Here is a 19,074-nt window from a genome sequence, read left to right as displayed (position 1 = left end):
GACCGTGTCTGTGTAAATGCACGAGAGCTAAGATTGAGCACATTTCCTCCCTAATAGCCAAGAAAAATAGACTTATAATATTGTAAAAACACAAGAATCACTGAACCGCCAAGGCCAAACATTGCTGTTTTTATCAATGATTGCTTTTGGCAAAGCCATCAACTCTACATGTTTACTAATGACTGTGGGGCCTTGTGGAGATCATTGTGAAAACACTCTACACATAATTACTCATACATTGCATTTGCAAAGATATATTTTTGCGAGTTTGTTGTTGTTTGTTTCGCTTCTTCTTCGTCGGAGCAATTTCTCTTTGTTTGGCGTAATCGTCGAGATTTATAGACCCGTTACCCTTAATTCCCGGTGTTCAGACAGATGCATCTGCAGTTTAGGTACCACTGTGTTGGCCTGTTTCGAGCTCTGTTGGTTCCCTCGTGAGACAATATAAACTCACATAGGGTTGATTTACAGAGTTATTTTCCCTTTTCTGCTGTTGCTATCCAAACTCAATCCACTGCGGCATTGTTTAGAAAAGTGATTTAGTCGCTTCAGCATTTAAGTCCTATCCCATCGGGTGTTTATCTTATTTTGCCGATCCCTTGCAGCTCTACTGGGTATTATTATCCACACCTATGATGGAGGTTCCTGGTCAACAATGCCCCTCAACAAGGCATCTCTCATCTCACAGGTGCTTACTCATCTTTGGAGTCCTCGCTGACCCTCGCTGTACTTTTATTACAGCATGACGTCCCATCACCCTCTCCGCCAGATGCCGCTACCTCAGGGTACATAATTGCTTGAAGTAAGACGGGCCTTCAAAGTCACACACTCAGAGCTGACCTTCAGTGGCACAAAAAAAGTCTGAAGCTACAGTTCTACGGAGAATAGTGAGCAAATAAATCCAAGATAAATGACCTTTAAAACACAAGTAGGAGCAATTAGTGTCGGGGGTTCAAATGTGGGGCTTTCGCCCAAAAATCCGACTTTCTTTTTGACAGAAGCTTCAGAAATGAACACAGCTCTAACTTGTACTGACAGTGAACAGAAGAAGTGGGCTCCAGTGAGGGGTTCTTCAACACTGACAAGACCGACACTATTCATGTAGAATTGCTTTATGCAATATGTTATGCCGTGTGAGAGTATTTCATTCATAATGTGTTCTTTGGCACAAAATAGGAAGAAAAAAACAACATATGTTCGAGGGACCAGAGAGGAAATATATATATCTATAATATTTATTTATATATGTATATATACATATATATGTATATATATTTATTTATGTATATATATATACATATTTATATATGTATATATTTATATAACCACATACGTCCCTGCCTGGTCAGGTGACAGCTGCCATGCTGGTTGACGTTATCAAATTTCGTCTGTGAAGCTTTTGGTCCCTCGACTCCTCTGGCTGGAGAGTTGAGAGTCAGTAGGAGTTTAGAAAACTCCTTCAGCTCCCTCCCAGTTTGACGTTAGTTCCCGTTAGTTAAAGTAAGTTATTTAGTCAGCTAGTGTTTGTCTGTTTTTAAATAACTTGCTAAAAGAAAGGCATGGCATGGTCATCCTAGCTAACGTTCAGCTAAACTCGAGCGCGTCACCAAACATTGAATGTGTCCCTGAAGACAACCGAGACGCTGAGTTCACCTTCACCTGCTCGCGTTCGTCTCGTAACACGCGCCAATATCTCGGGACGGTCATTTACATTTGCTTCATTATTCATCGACTAGGGGAGCGAAAGGAAGTCAAGAGGCTATGGAGGCGGACACACTCGAGAAAAGGCTTTTATTGTGTGCCAAAGAGGGCAGTCGCGCTGATATTCAGAAGCTCCTCGAGTCGAGAGTCGACCAACGCTGCTCTCTCGACGTGAACTGCAGATGTGAGCGAGGAGACGAGACGCCATTCACCTGCACGCGACTTCAGGTGTCGCTCGCAGGTCGCGCGCTTCATGTCCCTTTCTGTCCCTGCAGCCAAGTCCAAAACCAGCTCGGGGTGGACCCCGCTCCACCTGGCCTGTTACTTTGGGCGCAGGGACGCGGCGGAGGAGCTCCTCAAGGTGACAGTCGCTCCTCCGCGTTGCTGCATGTATGTCCAGTGCGCATGTGCAGACAGTTGAACTCTGCTGAACCTATTCGCAGGCAGGTGCCGATGCAAATGTGCAGAATAACGTGGGTGACACGCCTCTACACAAAGCAGCCTATACTGGAAGAAAGGTAAAATAACAACAACCAGCAACTTCCCTGCTCATCTGGGCCTGATGCAATGAATGAGAGTGGCTGTCTCCATTCAAGCTTTTTGTCTGCTAAACTAATTTAATCTGGAACCCTTTTCACACACTCGTATTTCCCATTAGCGCCTTTGATTGACGACATTTGATGGTCATATTTAAATGTTGTCTCTGCTTAAAGGAGATAGTCTTGCTGCTGCTGCGGTATGACGCCTGCTCCAACGTAATCAATGGAACCGCTCAAATCCCTAAAGATGTCACAGAGGATGATGAAGTCATAACAATGCTGGAGGGTATGAAATGATGGGACTTCTTTTTTTGGGAGGGGGCTTCTTAATACTGTAGTTCAGTTGCCCCTTGTTGTTAATTCGTGCTTTGATCTGTGCAGCTGCAGAGAGAAGAGAGATGAGGCGGCGGGAGGAGAGTCTTCTGGAAGCAGCCAGAGAGGGGGACACCTGCACGCTGTCTAAACTGGTCGGCGGCCGACCTTTTCTATGAATTCTGCAGCACATATTGCACTTTGTCGGCATCTTTCTTACTTAATTCGCACATTGAAGCAGTGGCTTTCACAGGAAGTGCTGTCTCTGAGGTTGTTAAAATACACACACGACTGGATTACAATGTGTATATTTAATTTAAATGTCAGTCTCTTCTGTTCTTCAGCTCAGTGGAAAAGAAGCTCCAGATATTCACTGCAGGGACTCGGTGGGGAATACGCCCCTACACTGTGCGGCCTACAGGGGGCAGAAGCAGTGCACTATAAAGTTGCTCAAGTCTGGAGCCAGCCCCAGTAGTAAAAACAACAATGGTATATCTCTTGACTTTGAACATACCCCTTCTATTATTCAGACTAATTTGCACAACATGATTGCAATCCTGAATTTAGACTCTGGTTTTGTTTTTAGAGTGCAGATGGTTTATTGCACGGATGATTGTTTTGCAGACCAGACGGCATTCGACCTGGTCCGCAGTGTTGAACTGAGACCGATCCTAGCCGCCTATCAAGACGAGGTAAGCGCAGATAAGTCGTTTATCATCACCCCTTTTAATATGTGTGTACATGAATCGAGGTACAACAGCTCATGTTGCAATCTAAGAGGACATGAATTATGAGTTTGCTTCACTCTGTCACTTCATAGTCACTAAACACCAAATTGCTTTGCAGTTCGGTATTCGTGTCATGGTCCACAGAGGATGATTCTTAATTATTTTGGTCATCCTTTCGGCTCTCCACTATCTCACCCTTGGGCTAAAATCTAGCTCGGAAATATCTAAATCTAATAAACAGATTTCAGTGAAGTGATGTTTCCCTGAAGATTAAAAAACAAATCAAATGTTGGGCTCTCTTTGATTTAATCGCCTTTTCATTTTTTCATCTCCTCAATCACTGAATGGATGTTTCAGGCATTTTCTCTTTTTGGAAAAAGTACTGTCCCGCACGTGGCCCTAAATATAAGTCCACATGACTGTTTCTGCATTTTCCTCTTCTCACACGTCACTCTCTGTGTTCACTTGAGGCCCAGTGAGAAAATTGGAAGCCAGCAGTCCTGCAGAGTCCAACTCTGTTGTGGATGTTTGGCACAGCTTCAATTCAGGGCATTGCATAATCATGCTGGAAATGAAAAGAAAGGCACTTAAGTAAATTAAAACATATATTAGTTACCCTCTGAGACAGGTTTCACTGTAATACGACAAAAACAAAGGTTAAGATGGTAGTTCAATAAGCACAGGTGGAGCCCGACCCCCCCTGATCCTGACCCACGACCCAGACCACCACAGCCGAGGAAGAGGTCCGAGCCAGAGAGCTCACGAGTATTTTGGAGCAGGCTGTAGCTCAGTGGGGTAAGAGGGTCGTCCTTCAACCCCAAGGTTGTAGGTTCGATCCCCGCTCTCCCCATTAGTTGCAAGTCGAAGTGTCCTTGAGCAAGGCACTGAACCCCCAGTTGCTTCCCGGGCGCATCACTGCAGCCCACTGCTCCTTAATAACTAAGGATGGGTTAAATGCAGAGAACTAATTTCCCCTTGGGGATTAATAAAAGTGTATATTTTTATTTATATTTTATCTTATAAGTCAAGTCTTATAGCGAGAGTCCAAGAGAAGTTTATTTATACACTACCGTTCAGAAGTTTGGGGTCAACCAGACAATTTAGTGTTTTCCATGAAAACTCACTTTTATTTATCAAGTGAAAAGAAAATATAGTAAAGACATTGACAAGGTTAGAAATAATGTTTTTTATTTGAAATATTAATGTTGTTCTTCAAACTTGTAGCTCAAAGGAAGGCCAGTTTTATAGCTTCTCTCCTCCGTTAGTCTTCTCAGGCGATAGCACAAAGTGCAATAGGACTCTGGAGATGGGCCTCTATGCAGCTATGTAGAGACTTCATTAACAACCAGAGGATAGTCATTTACCACATTAACAATGGATAGTGTATTTATGATACATTTAATGTTATTTCCCTTGAAAAAAACAGTGCTTTTCTTTGAAAAATTACATTTCTAAATGACCCCAAACTTTTGAACGGCAGTGTATATATATATATATATAACCAAGTTACTTTTGTGCACTTTGAGAGCAAAATGAAGAGGCTCTATGAAGAACATTGTGCTCTTGTCAAGAATTATAGATATGAATGGAGACAAAGCATGCTGAATGGGGACAGAGAGTTCCCACGAGGGAGCCACCGAACTGATTCCAGTGTTTCTGTTCTTAAAAACTCTTCACCGCTGTCAATCCGTCTGTGTCTGGACACGAGTGTGAGTATAATTACTGTTTTCCCCACAAAGGAGGTGAGCAGTGAGGTGCAGAAGATTGAAGGCCCTCTTTGGAAGGTACCCAGATGTTGAAGTATCCCTTTTCTACTCCCAATATGTCAGCCAATGTTTCTGTTCAGACTCCACATTTGATGCTATAGACATTCTTTTCCTTCACAGCCTTTATCCCTTATTCTGCATTGTTTTGTATTCCATGTCTTTCAGTGATATCTGTGAATTATTACCTTCGCATTGAAAATGCGGAAGGTAATGTTTTGATCGGCGTGTATTTATTTATTTATTTGTATGCGTGTTACTCGCATAAGTCAAAAAGTATTAAACCGAATCGCATGACGTTTGGTGGAATGATTGATTATTATCCGGGGACCATTTGATTAGATTTTGGGATCGATCGGGTCAAGGTCATGAAAAGGTCAACATCTTCTTTTTACCATAGCGCGGTCAATTTTTATCCAATTGGCATGCAACTAATGCCAACATTTTCATAATTCAATGCCCAATCTTGTGATATGTGAAGGTATGCACTCTACCGAGTGCCCGTTCTAGTTTTGTTTATTTTGGGAATATTTAAAAAAAGACTAGTAATATGTTCGTTTTAAGATATGGAAATACATATGGGATGTACTTTGGATATATATTACCAATATTGTATTTTAATACATAGTTCATCTGTTGTCTGTGACAGAGTTCACGCTTTCTTGGATGGCGATCCCACTGGGTGATGATTGAGGATGGAACCGTCTCCTGGTATCCCAGACAGTGAGATAACTTTTTGTGTTTTATGTTTTCTTAATCTGTACGTTGCTGTTTGTCATGGTCAAAGTTTCTTTCCTGCCGCTCCATCATCCCACGCTCGACGCCTTGTGACCCAAAGTCGCTGAAATAAAAGGGAATCCTGTTTCCTCCAGACATTTCTAGTTTGAGACGGAGGCATCAGTATTACTTCTCCTTTAAGTGAATGAAGTGACTACTTGTGTGTATGCAAATTACTCCTGTGTCTTAATTCATTATTTGGTTATATGCTCTCATCTGTTTCTCTACACAGGGCGGACGCTCTGGCTGGTGTCAGACGACAGGGCTGTGAGTCTCTAACACGAGCCTACTGCATGGTGGGTAGACCGTAGAGGCTCATTGTAACGTATTAACCTTCACGTCGACACATCGGACGTCCTCGGACCTCTCGGTTGTGATTACGTCGTACTTGAGACGGTGATGTTTGACATTGAGTGCAGGAAGCGTGACTAAGCAATTCAATGTTGTCCTTGCTGGTCAAACCATGGGATCATTGCTTCTTCGTGCTCAGGTGCCTTGATGACGCCGTTCATTATTTTAAGGTCTCCTCAAAGACGGATTCGGTGTCAACAAGAAAAGTGAGATGAGATTCACCTTCTTTGCCGTTGCGTCACCGCTGACCGTAACATTGAGACGTGACTGTGTATCTGTTGGGCAACACTGTACTTGTTTCTGGTGTGTGTCCACTCAGAGGTGGTTGGATGCTTTCGAGGCACATTCATCATACAGCACACGCCACCGTGCCCGGGAGGAGATTATCAACGATGCAGGTGGTGATAGCGGCGTGACGAGTCTGACACAAGCCCTTCAGGTAAGGCATTTCTTAATGCGTTGTGTGTGTGGCGTTAGGAAGGAAGTGCTGTTTAGGGAGGAAGGTGTGTTCAATGTGTAAGTGTCTCTCTCTCTCTCTCTGTGTCTCTCTCTCTCTCTCACTCTGTGTCTCTGTCTCACTCTGTGTCTCTTTCTCTCTCTCTCTCTCACTCTGTGTGTCTCTCTCTCTCTCTCTCACTCTGTGTCTCTCTCTCTCACTCTCACTCTGTCTCTCTCACTCTGTGTCTCTCTCTCTCTCTCACTCTGTCTCTCTCACTCTCACTCTGTGTCTCTCTCTCTCTCTCTCTCTCTCTCACTCTGTCTCTCTCACTCTCACTCTGTGTCTCTGTCTCTCTCTCTCTCACTCTGTGTCTCTCACTCTCACTCTGTGTCTCTCTCTCTCTCTCACTCTGTGTCTCTCACTCTCACTCTGTGTCTCTGTCTCTCTCTCTCTCACTCTCTGTGTCTCTGTCTCTCTCTCTCTCTGTGTCTCTCACTCTCACTCTGTGTCTCTGTCTCTCTCTCACTCTGTGTCTCTCTCTCTGTCTCTCTCTCTCTCACTCTGTGTCTCTGTCTCTCACTCTGTGTCTCTCTCTCTCTCTCTCTCTCACTCTGTCTCTCTCACTCTCACTCTGTGTCTCTGTCTCTCTCTCTCACTCTGTGTCTCTGTCTCTCTCTCACTCTGTGTCTCTCTCTCTCGCTCTCTCACTCTGTGTCTCTCTCTCTCGCTCTCTCACTCTGTGTCTCTGTCTCTCTCTCTCTCTTTCTCTCTCTCTCACTCTGTGTCTCTCTCTCTCACTCTCACTCTGTGTCTCTGTCTCACTCTGTGTCTCTCTCTCTCTCTCTCTCACTCTGTCTCTCTCACTCTCACTCTCACTCTGTGTCTCTGTCTCTCTCTCTCTCACTCTGTGTCTCTCACTCTCACTCTGTGTCTCTGTCTCTCTCTCTCTCACTCTGTGTCTCTGTCTCTCTCTCACTCTGTGTCTCTCTCTCTCTCTCTCTCTCTCTCTCTCTCTCTCTCTCTCACTCTGTGTCTCTGTCTCTCACTCTGTGTCTCTCTCTCTCTCTGTCTCTTTCTCTCTCTCTCTCTCACTCTGTCTCTCTCACTCTCACTCTGTGTCTCTGTCTCTCTCTCTCTGTGTCTCTCACTCTCACTCTGTGTCTCTGTCTCTCTCTCACTCTGTGTCTCTCTCTCTCTCTCTCACTCTGTGTCTCTGTCTCTCTCTCTCTCTCTCTCTCTCTCTCTCTCACTCTGTGTCTCTCTCTCTCTCACTCTCACTCTGTGTCTCTGTCTCTCTCTCACTCTGTGTCTCTGTCTCTCTCTCACTCTGTGTCTCTGTCTCTCTCTCACTCTGTGTCTCTCTCTCACTCTCACTCTGTGTCTCTGTCTCTCTCTCACACTGTGTCTCTCTCTCACTCTCTCTCTCTCTCTCTCTCTCTCTCTCTCTCTCACTCTGTGCTCTTTCAGGCGGCCAGTGCTTCCCAGCAGAAATTGGAGAGTGAAGTGTCAATATTTCTATCCATGGGGAAGAATGAAGAGAATGGTGGTAGGAGCCCTGGAAGTGGTCACGTGTCGGTTGTTAATCTAGTGTTCACTGTGTTTAACCGTTTGGTCATTTTATACCGGTGCTGAGAAGATGAGCAGATTAATTGTTTCGTCAATGGACAGAAAATGTATTGGCAACTAATTTTGACAAAGCTGTGGTTCCCCACCTGACTATCAGGAATGAGGGTAGCACATTTGAGCTCCACCAATTGTTTGAGTCTTAAATCTTGTGGCGGTCACAAAAAGCTTTGGATATAAAGTGTCAAAAGGGTTGACACAGTGGCCTAACCCTCGAATTGTCCATTGAGCATGGAAACGTGACAAAATATTCTGTTTCCTGTTCCTCAAATGTGAGCATGTTCTCTTTTCTCTGTTTTTATTTCACGACAAACAACCGTTGTTTTGTGGATTGTTAGTGAGACAAACATGCACTTTGAACACTTTGCTGTGAATAATGTAACTATTTTCTGACATTTGAGACTAAATGAGAAGTACAAAAACCAAAAACCTTAGTTGCAGCCCAATTTACACCCATGCATTGAACATAAGTGCCTGGAGTGGATTCATTGTCCTGTTCGTATTGGATCTGTTGGATTTTCCCAGCTGCTCCTGAACGCATCATCTCACTCTTCCGGTAAGCTTTGGTTGCCAGCTCAACAGCGAGCATGACTTCTTCTTCTCTCCCTCCCGCTCCCTCTTGCTCAGTGTGTCTCATGTATAGTTATCCCCCTGCCTCCCTTAATGATAACGATACATGCAACAAGTGTAGTTTATTTGCTAGGTTGGAGGCAGGTCTAAGTGGGTTAGATGCACGGCTCCGCGCTATCGAAGCTCAGACAGCTATGCTAGTTAGCCCGCCCTCTCCCGTAGTCGGCGCGGAGCTACAGTCAGCTGTTAGCTGTGCCCCGGCGGTAACCGTGCAGCCGGATGGTTGGGTAACTGTTCGCAGGAGTCGTAAGTCTACACAGAAGCCCGCTGTGCACCAACCACTTCACGTTTGAACCAGTTTTCCTGCTCAGCGACACACCCGCTGAGGAACACACCCTGGTTAGCGGGAGCACTATAGTCAGGAGCGTGAAATTGAGAGCGGCCACGGACCAGAGTCGTGTGCCTCCCGGGGGCCAGAGCGGGCGACGTGGAGTCTTGTTTGAAGCTGCTGGCTAAGGATAAGCGGAGATACAGTCAGATTGTAATACACGCCGGTGGTAATGACGCCGAGCCCGCCGCTCGAACTCACTAAAATTAATGTGGAATCGGTGTGCTTATGCCAAGACGTTGTCGGACACCGTAATTTTCTCTGGCCCTCTCCCAAATTTGCAGACAGACGAATTGTATAGCCGAATGTCGTCTTTCAACCGCTGGCTGTCGAGGTGGTGCCCAGCGAATAATGTGGGCTACGAGACAACTGGAAGACTTTCTGGGAAAACCTGATCTGATGAGGAGAGACGGCATTCATCCCACGTTGGACGGAGCGCCTCATTTCTGCGAATATGACCAAGTTGATCACGGACTTAATCTATGACAACCCAGGGTTCAGATCAGGAACCGGGAGCAGAGTTGTAGTTTAACACCCTTCTCTGCTCTTCCATTCGAGCAGTTACCCACCCTTGACTTTAGAGTAGAGACTGTGTCTGTCCCACGGCCACTTCAATTAAATAAATCAAAAGTAAGCAGAAGAGGAGTCGTACACAATAACCTTATACAAGTTAACACAATTATTTCAGCAGTGCAACAAAATAGGTCTATTAAATGTGGTCTCCTAAATATTCGATCTCTGTCATCTAAAGCTGTGTTACTGAATGATTTAATATCAGATAATCACATTGATTTATGTTGCCTAACTGAAACCTGGCTGAGCCATGAAGAATATGTCTGCCTGAATGAATCGACTCCTCCAAGTCATATTAATACTCACATTCCTCGAGGCACCGGTCGAGGAGGTGGAGTAGCAGCCATCTTTGAATCGAGCCTATTAATTAATCCTCAACCAAAATTACACTACACCTCATTTGAAAGCCTTGTTTTTAGTCTTTCACATCCAACCTGGAAAACACTACAGCCAATTCGATTTGTGATTCTGTACCGGCCACCAGGTCCATATTCAGAGTTTATATCTGAATTCTCAGAATTTATATCAAGTTTGGTTCTTAAAACCGATAAAGTTATTATTGTTGGAGATTTTAATATCCATGTGGATGTTGATAATGATTGCCTTAGTGCTGCATTCATCTCCTTGTTGGACTCGATTGGCTTCTGTCAGAGAGTACAGAAACCCACTCACAGCTTTGGCCACACGCTTGATCTTGTTCTTACTTATGGCGTTGACATTGAGCATTTGAACGCCTTCCCACAGAATCCTCTTCTGTCAGACCACAACCTCATAACTTTTGAATTTATACTACCGGAGTGTACTCCGTTAGTCAAAAGTTTCTACACTAGATGTCTAACTGATAGTGCTGTAGCTAAATTTAAAGCGATTCCTTCTGTATTTGATTCGATACCACGTCTCAATATAACAGAGGACTCCTGGTCTAACTTTAGTCCGTCCCAGATTGATCATCTTGTTGACAGTGCCATAGGCTCTCTGAGAATGACACTGGACTCGATAGCCCCTCTGAAGAAGAAGACAGTGAGGAAGAGGAGGTTTGCTCCTGGTATAACCCTCAGACCCGCAAACTGAAGCAACGTCACGAAAGCTTGAACGCATATGGCGTTCAACTAATCTCAAGAATCCCGCTTAGTTTGGCGAGATAGTCTTAAAACATATAAGAAGGCCCTCCGTAATGCCAGAGCAGCCTATTACTCATCAATAATAGAAAAACATAAAAACAACCCCAGGTTTCTCTTCAGCACTGTAGCCAGGCTGACAGAGAGTCACAGCTCTGTGGAGCCGAGCATTCCTATAAACCTTAGTGGTAATGACTTTATGAACTTCTTTAATGAAAAGATTTTAACTATTAGGGACAAGATTAATAATCTCTTGCCCATAACCAGTGCCAATCTGTTCTCAAGTGGAATGGCCTTGGAAACCGCTGTATGCCCTGGTGTATATTTGAAGGGATTTTCTCCTATCAACCGTGACCAATTATTTTCAACGGTTTCTACTTGAACACGTCTACCTGTCTCTTGGACCCCATCCCGACGAGGCTGCTTAAAGACGTTTTGCCTTTAATTGGCGGCTCTCATTAGATATTATCAATGTGTCTCTGCTAACAGGCCACGTACCACACTCCTTCAAGGTGGCTGTTATTAAACCTCTCCTGAAGAAGCCCACTCTGGATCCAGAGGTATTGGCTAACTACAGACCGATCTCTAACCTCCCCTTCCTCTCCAAGATCCTTGAGAAAGTGGTCGCAAATCAGTTGTGCGACTTTCTACATCATAATAGTTTATTTGAGAAATTTCAATCAGGATTTAGAAAACACCACAGCACCGAGACGGCACTGGTGAAAATTACAAATGACCTCTTAATGGCAGCAGATAAAGGACTCCTCTGTCCTGGTCTTGTTAGACCTTAGTGCTGCATTCGACACCATTGACCATGACATCCTGTTACAGAGACTGGAGCAGTCGATTGGCATTTCAGGCACGGCACTAATTTGGTTTAAATCCTATTTATCAGATCGATCTCAGTTTGTATTTGTAAACGATGACGCCGATAACCACCAACGTTAATCACGGAGTTCCACAAGGTTCTGTGCTTGGACCAATTTTATTTACCTTATACATGCTTCCTTTGGGCAATATTATCAGGAAACACTCCATAAACTTTCATTGTTATGCAGATGACACTCAACTATATTTATCGATAAAACCAGAGGAGAGCAACCAACTCTGTAAAATTCAAGCATGTCTTAAAGACATAAAAACATGGATGACCTGCAACTTCTTGATGTTAAACTCAGACAAAACCGAAGTAATTTTAATCGGCCCTGAGCACCTCAGAGATCAATTATCTGGTGATGTGGATTCTGTAGACGGCATTGCCCTGGCATCCAACACCACTGTAAAGAATCTTGGCGTTATCTTTGATCGGGACTTGTCCTTTAACTCCCACGTAAAGCAAATCTCAAGGACTGCATTCTTTCATCTACGTAATATTTCAAAAATCAGGCACATCTTGTCTCAAAAGATGCAGAAAAATTGGTTCACGTTCGTTACTTCGAGACTGGATTACTGCAACTCCTTATTAGCAGGCTGCTCTAATAAATCTCTTAGGTCCCTCCAGTTGATCCAGAATGCTGCAGCTCGTGTTCTCACTAAAACTAAGAAAAGAGATCACATCACTCCTGCACTAGCTGCTCTGCACTGGCTCCCAGTAAAATCAAGAATCACTTTTAAAATTCTTAGCTTAACCTACAAAGCCTTGATTGGTGATGCTCCATCATATCTTAAGGAGCTTGTCGTACCATATTGCCCCACTAGAGAGCTACGCTCACTAAATGCGGGACTACTTGTAGTTCCTAGAGTCTTAAAAGTAGAATGGGAGCCAGAGCCTTTAGTTATCAAGCTCCTCTTTATGGAACCAGCTTCCAATTTCAGTCCGGGAGGCAGACACAGTCACCTCGTTTAAGAGTAGACTTAAGACCTTCCTCTTTGACAGAGCTTATAGTTAGGGCTGAATCAGGTTTGCCCTGGTCCAGCCCCTTGATATGCTGCTATAGGCTTATAGCTGCCGCGGGACGTTTTAGGATGCACTGAGTACCTATCTCCTCTTTTTTCTGTGCTTAAGGATGAATTTTCATCTCTCAATCACACGTTACTAACTCTGCTTTCTCCCGAAGTCCTTTTGACTTTACGTCTCATGGGGTCATCGGACCCTATGAGACGGCATAGATCCTATCTGCCTGATGGATCGTCTGGGTCGTGGAATTCCTGCTCATGACTACGCCACTGTCCTGTTGAGACTCCGCCACTCCTCCTCCCCACCGCCATCTGCCTGATGGATCGTGGAGGTCTCCATCGTGGAATATGCCTACTATGAACTATTCATACACTCTGTCATATTCATTGAATGTATTTTAACTCTAAATCTGTCCTTCTGTACACATTACATCTATTGCATCTGTCCATCCTGGAGAGAGATCCTCCTCTGTTGCTCTCCTCCAGGTTTCTTCCCTTTTTTTCCCCCTGAAGGGTTATTTGGGAGTTTTTCCTGGTCCGATGTGAGGTTTTGGGGCAGGGATGTCTATGTGTACAGATTGTAAAGCACTCCGAGACAAATTTGTAATTTGTGAAATTGGGCTATACAAATAAACTGAATTGAATTGAATATGTGTATCTGTCTTGTGTTTTTTCAAAAGCATTGGCTGCCCCTCTTCTACTGAAAGCCAAAGAGACCAGTGAGCTCTCCAGTGAAACCTGCGCTGCTCTCCATCTGTGCCTTGAACTGCTGTCAAAACAGGAGGAGGTAGGACATCTCTTCATCATCTTCATCAAGCCTGCATCAGCATGTTGAGCAATCGAGCAAACACCGCAGAAAACACACCGCTGGGCTTTGAATTATATTGTCCACCATCGTGCCATTCCCAACACTTAATTAAATGCAGCGATGACCATAAAATAAATTGCCATATTGTGATATTAAATACTGCATTATTGTAATGTTTGTTACGAACGTGTGGACTTTGTTGTTGTTGTCATGCAGAAATTTGACATGTACGTTAAATCTTTTTTGGTATGTCTTAGTATTTCAAATGCAGTATGTAAAAAGAATTTGTTTTTGTTTTTGAAATGAGCCAAGACGTCTTTTTTGGGGGACTATTCGGACCCACAATCCTGTGCACAGCAGATATGAGCAAGAGGATCAAAGATCCAGGTGCAACGTTATGACGAAGCAGTATGTCCCAATGCGTTGCATACTGCCTGCAACCGTCGGTAACGGCAGCTACAGTATGTCGTAAAAAGTCTCGCCCTGGATTTAAATGTTTTGGAGGCTCATTTTCTTTTTAGATTAGCTTCAGCCAACTAAGCATGTTTGAGTATTCTTCTCATCGATTCCCGTACTCTCGCCCACGTGCGGCGCCCCTATTGGCCGACTAGATTATCTTGAATGATTGCAGCTCCTCCTCTTGACGTTGGCTAATTCATACCAATCAGGTTTGAAGTCTGTGTCCACCTGTCCCAATGGCCGTGCCCTTGGTGGGGAGCAGTGGAACCGTGTGGAAGGACACAAGGCGAGATCCGCTTTTATGCTTAGGTCTGCATTCAGCTTGCAGATCAGTACACACACACACACACACACACTCGCAGAGGGAGACAGACACCCTGGTCTTAGATCCACACACTCCCGCTCTGGGGAAAGGCTGTGCATTGAGCAAAGCGACTGAAGCGCGTACATATTCACAGGCTCGGCTGCATGAACCCTCTCGCGGTGAACATACACGCTCGCAGGCACACTTCCACATGCCGGAGCATCTGAGCAGAGCCGAAAGAGGGAGTCGGTGACAGCGTACCCATCCATTGTCTGCACAGGTACAAGACAAGCAAATTGTCTTTTTGTATCTTTTTGTGTATCAGCGTGTTTTCTCTTATTATTGTCAGCGAAACATTTGTCTGCGTATGCGGCGGGCTGGTCCCCGGGGACTCACTGTAGTGCGAAGGGTTTGAAGTTTGGCACGGACTGGATGTCGGCCAGCGTGTTGCCGATGTGCTGCTCGGTCTGAAGCGTCGGCACGGGCGAAGGCTGGTCGTCAACGTACAGAAGTCAACAAATGATCTGAATTCAGGGTGTGAAATTGAGCATGTCTGGAGTGGTGCTGAGCGCCGCTCAAAGCCTCTTGTTGCTGAAATCATGTCGCAATGTCTGGGATTCAGTCGAAGTAAGAGCGTGAACTTTACACTGCTAATTAGTTTGATACGGTGCGACTTAAATCCCAGTGTTTAAGGAAAATATTGCACGTTTAACCATTTTAACGCACATTAACAACTGAGAGATCATGGATCTGTCTCTTTTGTCTTTCACTGTCAAAACAGCACAGTGAAATCCTTAAAAATGTTACAATTGTGATATGGATATCAAGCGCCGTGTATAATAATATAACGGTAAGAGAATTAATTTTCCATCGGATACGATAAAACGCTGCTTTCGAATGACGCCTGAACGCAGCGCTGCACATCGCTGACTCAGCGGCGTGCGCCAAGCCGAATGGTTTGAGTGTAGATTGGCAACGTCTCAAAAACAACCCGACGCCGCTATCACCCGGAGGTTGAGAACATTTACTGTCGTCTCGCCACCCAAGAAGCGTTGCCGAGTTATTGCCAAGTGCCGATGATTATAAAAAGAGGAAAATGCCTAAAGGAACGTCTGGACCATGCTCGTTAGGACGTTAAGACGCCGGCCTCTGCCTGAACTGGTACCACTCCATGAACTAAGTGGATTATATTTACCACACTGCTGATATTGTCCGTATTAGGCAGCATTAACTCTAATCCCACTCCCATTGTCCTGCCTCTGTTGCAGCCACTCACACGCCACGTAACGTACAGTAATCACGCGCCGTTGGACTTTGATGTCTGGGCAGACGGGAAATGGAGCGGCACGGTTCATGTGTATGTGGTCTGACCCATTTCAGCTGCAGAAACAAAGTCCGCTCCCGAGTGCTATATTCACACGACTCTCATTCACACGACACATATTTATATAAACCCGACCTGTCAAAAGAAAAGAGGCTTACAGCGTGAAGCCACTCTGGTGACACACATCAGCACGTCTGACTATTTACGTTGCTCTGAAGGCAGGAGAGTGGTATCCCTCATGTTTTTTCTTTCTTTCTGCAATTATTCATAACACATTTTTTGTTGCCCTTCACACCCTGTGGGTTTGGAGAGACACCGAGTACCGTTTGACCTTTCCATAAACCATCGCCACATCGGTAACTGACCTGCTGCCTGCCCTCCCTCACCCAGGAGCGACTTCCCTGGGTGCAACTTAATGTCCGTGCCGGGTCAGACGAGATCTGGGTAAGAGGAGGAAATGTATATTCAACCGTATCTTTCTTTTTTTATTCTGACCTTTAAGTCAAGGGAGTGTATGTACAGAGAGATAACTCTCTGTAATTGGCGCTGCACTGGTACTCGCGTCACGCCCCAACATACTTTTTTAAAACTGCTTAGTCACATACAGCCTGATCTACAAACACAGTTGGAAGTATTCGCTGCAGGGATCGAGCTTTAATGCATCTGCCTTGAGGAATGTGCTTCCTCCTCAGCAGAGAGAGCGACATTTGAGAACAAAGTAAGATCACTACCCTTTGGGGTGTTGGCCAAGGAGAAGCTTCCCTCCCGTGCTCCAGCTCCCGCACACAGCCTCAGCTGGGGCTTAAAATAGCGCCGTTGGTGCTCAGGCGAGAGGATGCTGTGAGAGCGACCGAGCTGGCTGGGCTCGTTACGCACAGTGTTGTGTTCCTGGATGGGCTCTCAAGCCAAGTGGCTGGGACAAGGAGTGTAAATCCAGGCGCCTGAACATCAAGCTCATTTAGAGGCATGAATTAATTTGAGTTTTTCTTTTTTATTGGCACACGTCAGCTAATGAGATCCATTTCCCGTCTCAAATGTCGCTGTTCTGTTGTCGGTCGGAAGCATTAACGTGCCAATAAATCTTTCTCTAGACTTTTCTATATCCGTATGAATGGGCTGGTGTTACAGTTGGTGGGTTTGCTCAAATAACACGTGAACATCCCAGAACAGAAGCTGAGCAGCTACACTTGGGCTGTATTTCTATTTCCTCAGAGAACACGGCCTCCAGGGGCTGAACACACAGCGTGGGGAGTGAGATGACGGCAGGAGGACGAGTGTGTAGTGTGTCCTGGACCGGGTGGCCGGCAGCTGTTGAACCTTGGTGGAAAGACGTCGTTTTAGAGCTTCTGTAACAATTACATCATCATAATGCAGACGAGGATACAGGGCTTATGGATAACTTTACTGTGAGCGTTGGTGTTTGGTTACATCAAGTGTGTGTACTTGTAGACACGGGGTGATACGCAGCATGAATGCATGTTTGACAGACAGACAAAAAAAAATGTTCATCACGTGTGGCTGATCTCTGAAGCTGTTTATACCGTGGGTACGGAAAGTATTCAGACCCCTTTAAAAAGTTCACTCTTTGTTTCATTGCAGCCATTTGCTAAAATCTAAAAAGTTCATTTTATTTCTCATGAATGTGACTCAGCACCCCGCCTGAAAAAAACAGAAATGTAGCAATTTTTGCAAATTTATAAATTAAAAAAAACTGAAATATCACATGGTCACAAGTATTCAGACCCTTTGCTCAGAATGAGTCGAAGCCTTTTGAGCGAGTACAGCCAGAGTCTTCTTGGGAGTGATGCAACAAGTTGTTCACATCTGGATTTGGGGATCCTCCGCCATTCTCCTGAATACTTATGACCATGTGATATTTCAGTTTTTCTTTTTTAATAAGTTTTTTTCTTTCAATATGGTGTGCTGAGAAATAAAATGAACTTTTGAAACAAAGAGTGAAACATTTAAAGGGGTCTGAATATTTCCCGTACCCACTGTATATGTTGACGACATTTGGGGCCAATTATCTATATATTTATTGATATCTTATGATTTTAAAAAGTCTCGTCAAAATCGGCACGACTTCAACAGAATCCTCTGCGACAGGATACATGTCACATGTGTTACCTTAATGGGAGCGTCGCAGATCGTGAACATCCTGGAGCCGAATTTTGCCAATATTAACTTTTTGACCTTGTCGATCACACGCGGTCTCCATGGTGACCCCTGAGGCGTTGCTCCCGTGATGTTTTAGCCACATACACACGTGGTATTACAGGCAGGAAGTACAGTCCATCCTGAGCACACCAGCTGACGGGTGTTTCTTTGTGCGCGCCAGTCCAAGAGACGAGGATGAGTGTTCCTCGTGCCGTCTTCCGCAAGGTGACACTTTTTTTTTCCGTCCCTTGGAAGCAGTGCTCTATTTATCCGAGCAGTGATATTATTTCCAGTGCACTTTTTCTTTGTGAATGCTTGTCGTCTGCTTGTTATACTTCATCATCATAACGCACAGAGTTTCTAAATGCACCTGGAGTTGTCCTTTTTAAAAACGACACTTGTTATCGCCATTATCTTATTATACTTCATTTCCGGTAGCATCTGTGGATTCTTGTTCAGTTGTCCGTCTTCTGTGTGGTTTGTGCGGGAGGAGCACCGGGCGTGTCGGACAATAGGAAACACTGATCTGTCCCACAGCGGCCGGGCTCAGGTTGCCCTGAAGGGACACTCAATCCTGGGCCTCGGGGCTCTCGGAGATCGGGGTGTTTGGTTCCAACTGAAGGAAACTAAATATGTGGACGGGGTTAGAACAATGACTTGCCACCAAAACCACAACACACACACACACACACTGTGGTAGCTATACAAGCACCTTCATATCAATCAAACCACCAGTCGATCACAACTGTCTACGTACTTAAAAAATATAGAGGTTTGCTTCACCTTTTTCTCCTCTGTGTGTGTGTGTGTGTGTGTGTGGGGTTCCTGTGTTTGCAGGTGTGGAGCCTGAAGTGCGAGCAGGAGGTGGAGAAGAACAAAGCTCTGACGGAGGCCCTGCAGACGTTGACCACCGAGCACCACGACCTCCAGCCCTCCCTGTGCAAGAGCCGGAGGTCGTCCACCCTCAGCACCCTCACTGAAGATGACTTCTATGACGCCGTGTCAGGTCAGCAGCCGCTAAGTCGTCGAGATGTTAAAATGTCATCGGGGTCGTTTAGTTCATAATACAAGCGTCTCGGACCGCTCATACATTCGACTCGGCGACCTCTTCACGGGTTTCTCCTCTCTCTCTACACATTCATGCTGTTCACAGCGTTCTGCTCTTTGACAACTGGGTGCAAAGAAGTGGGGCCCGGAAGAAGAAGACAAGTATATAATCTTGCAAGCAATGCGCCATTTTAAAC

At 45.0% G+C, this 19,074-nt stretch overlaps 1 protein-coding gene across 2 annotated transcripts in view; it reads left to right on the top strand.

Moving 5' to 3' along the window:
- The first annotated feature begins 1,761 nt into the window (after window positions 1-1,761).
- The window catches only part of LOC130197883 (oxysterol-binding protein-related protein 1), a 30,045-nt gene continuing 12,732 nt past the window's right edge, over window positions 1,762-19,074 (top strand). The window contains exons 1-16 of one of the 2 annotated variants that reach the window (XM_056420845.1): window positions 1,762-1,885; window positions 1,977-2,062; window positions 2,145-2,219; window positions 2,415-2,526; window positions 2,622-2,707; window positions 2,897-3,041; window positions 3,177-3,244; window positions 5,020-5,064; window positions 5,693-5,766; window positions 6,053-6,113; window positions 6,273-6,377; window positions 6,491-6,610; window positions 8,078-8,156; window positions 13,459-13,565; window positions 18,668-18,831; window position 18,902. In XM_056420845.1, coding sequence (XP_056276820.1) covers window positions 1,762-1,885; window positions 1,977-2,062; window positions 2,145-2,219; window positions 2,415-2,526; window positions 2,622-2,707; window positions 2,897-3,041; window positions 3,177-3,244; window positions 5,020-5,064; window positions 5,693-5,766; window positions 6,053-6,113; window positions 6,273-6,377; window positions 6,491-6,610; window positions 8,078-8,156; window positions 13,459-13,565; window positions 18,668-18,831; window position 18,902 — 1,452 coding nt within the window. Of the gene's footprint in view, window positions 1,886-1,976; window positions 2,063-2,144; window positions 2,220-2,414; window positions 2,527-2,621; window positions 2,708-2,896; window positions 3,042-3,176; window positions 3,245-5,019; window positions 5,065-5,692; window positions 5,767-6,052; window positions 6,114-6,272; window positions 6,378-6,490; window positions 6,611-8,077; window positions 8,157-13,458; window positions 13,566-18,667; window positions 18,837-18,901; window positions 18,903-19,074 lie in introns of those variants that run through there. The other variant, XM_056420844.1, reaches the window with a different exon arrangement.

The sequence above is a fragment of the Pseudoliparis swirei genome, chromosome 8, assembly GCF_029220125.1.
Source record: "Pseudoliparis swirei isolate HS2019 ecotype Mariana Trench chromosome 8, NWPU_hadal_v1, whole genome shotgun sequence".
Classification (NCBI taxonomy): Eukaryota; Metazoa; Chordata; class Actinopteri; order Perciformes; family Liparidae; genus Pseudoliparis; species Pseudoliparis swirei.
Note: the sequence above shows the minus strand (reverse complement) of the source record. Positions and strands in the feature narration are given on the sequence as shown.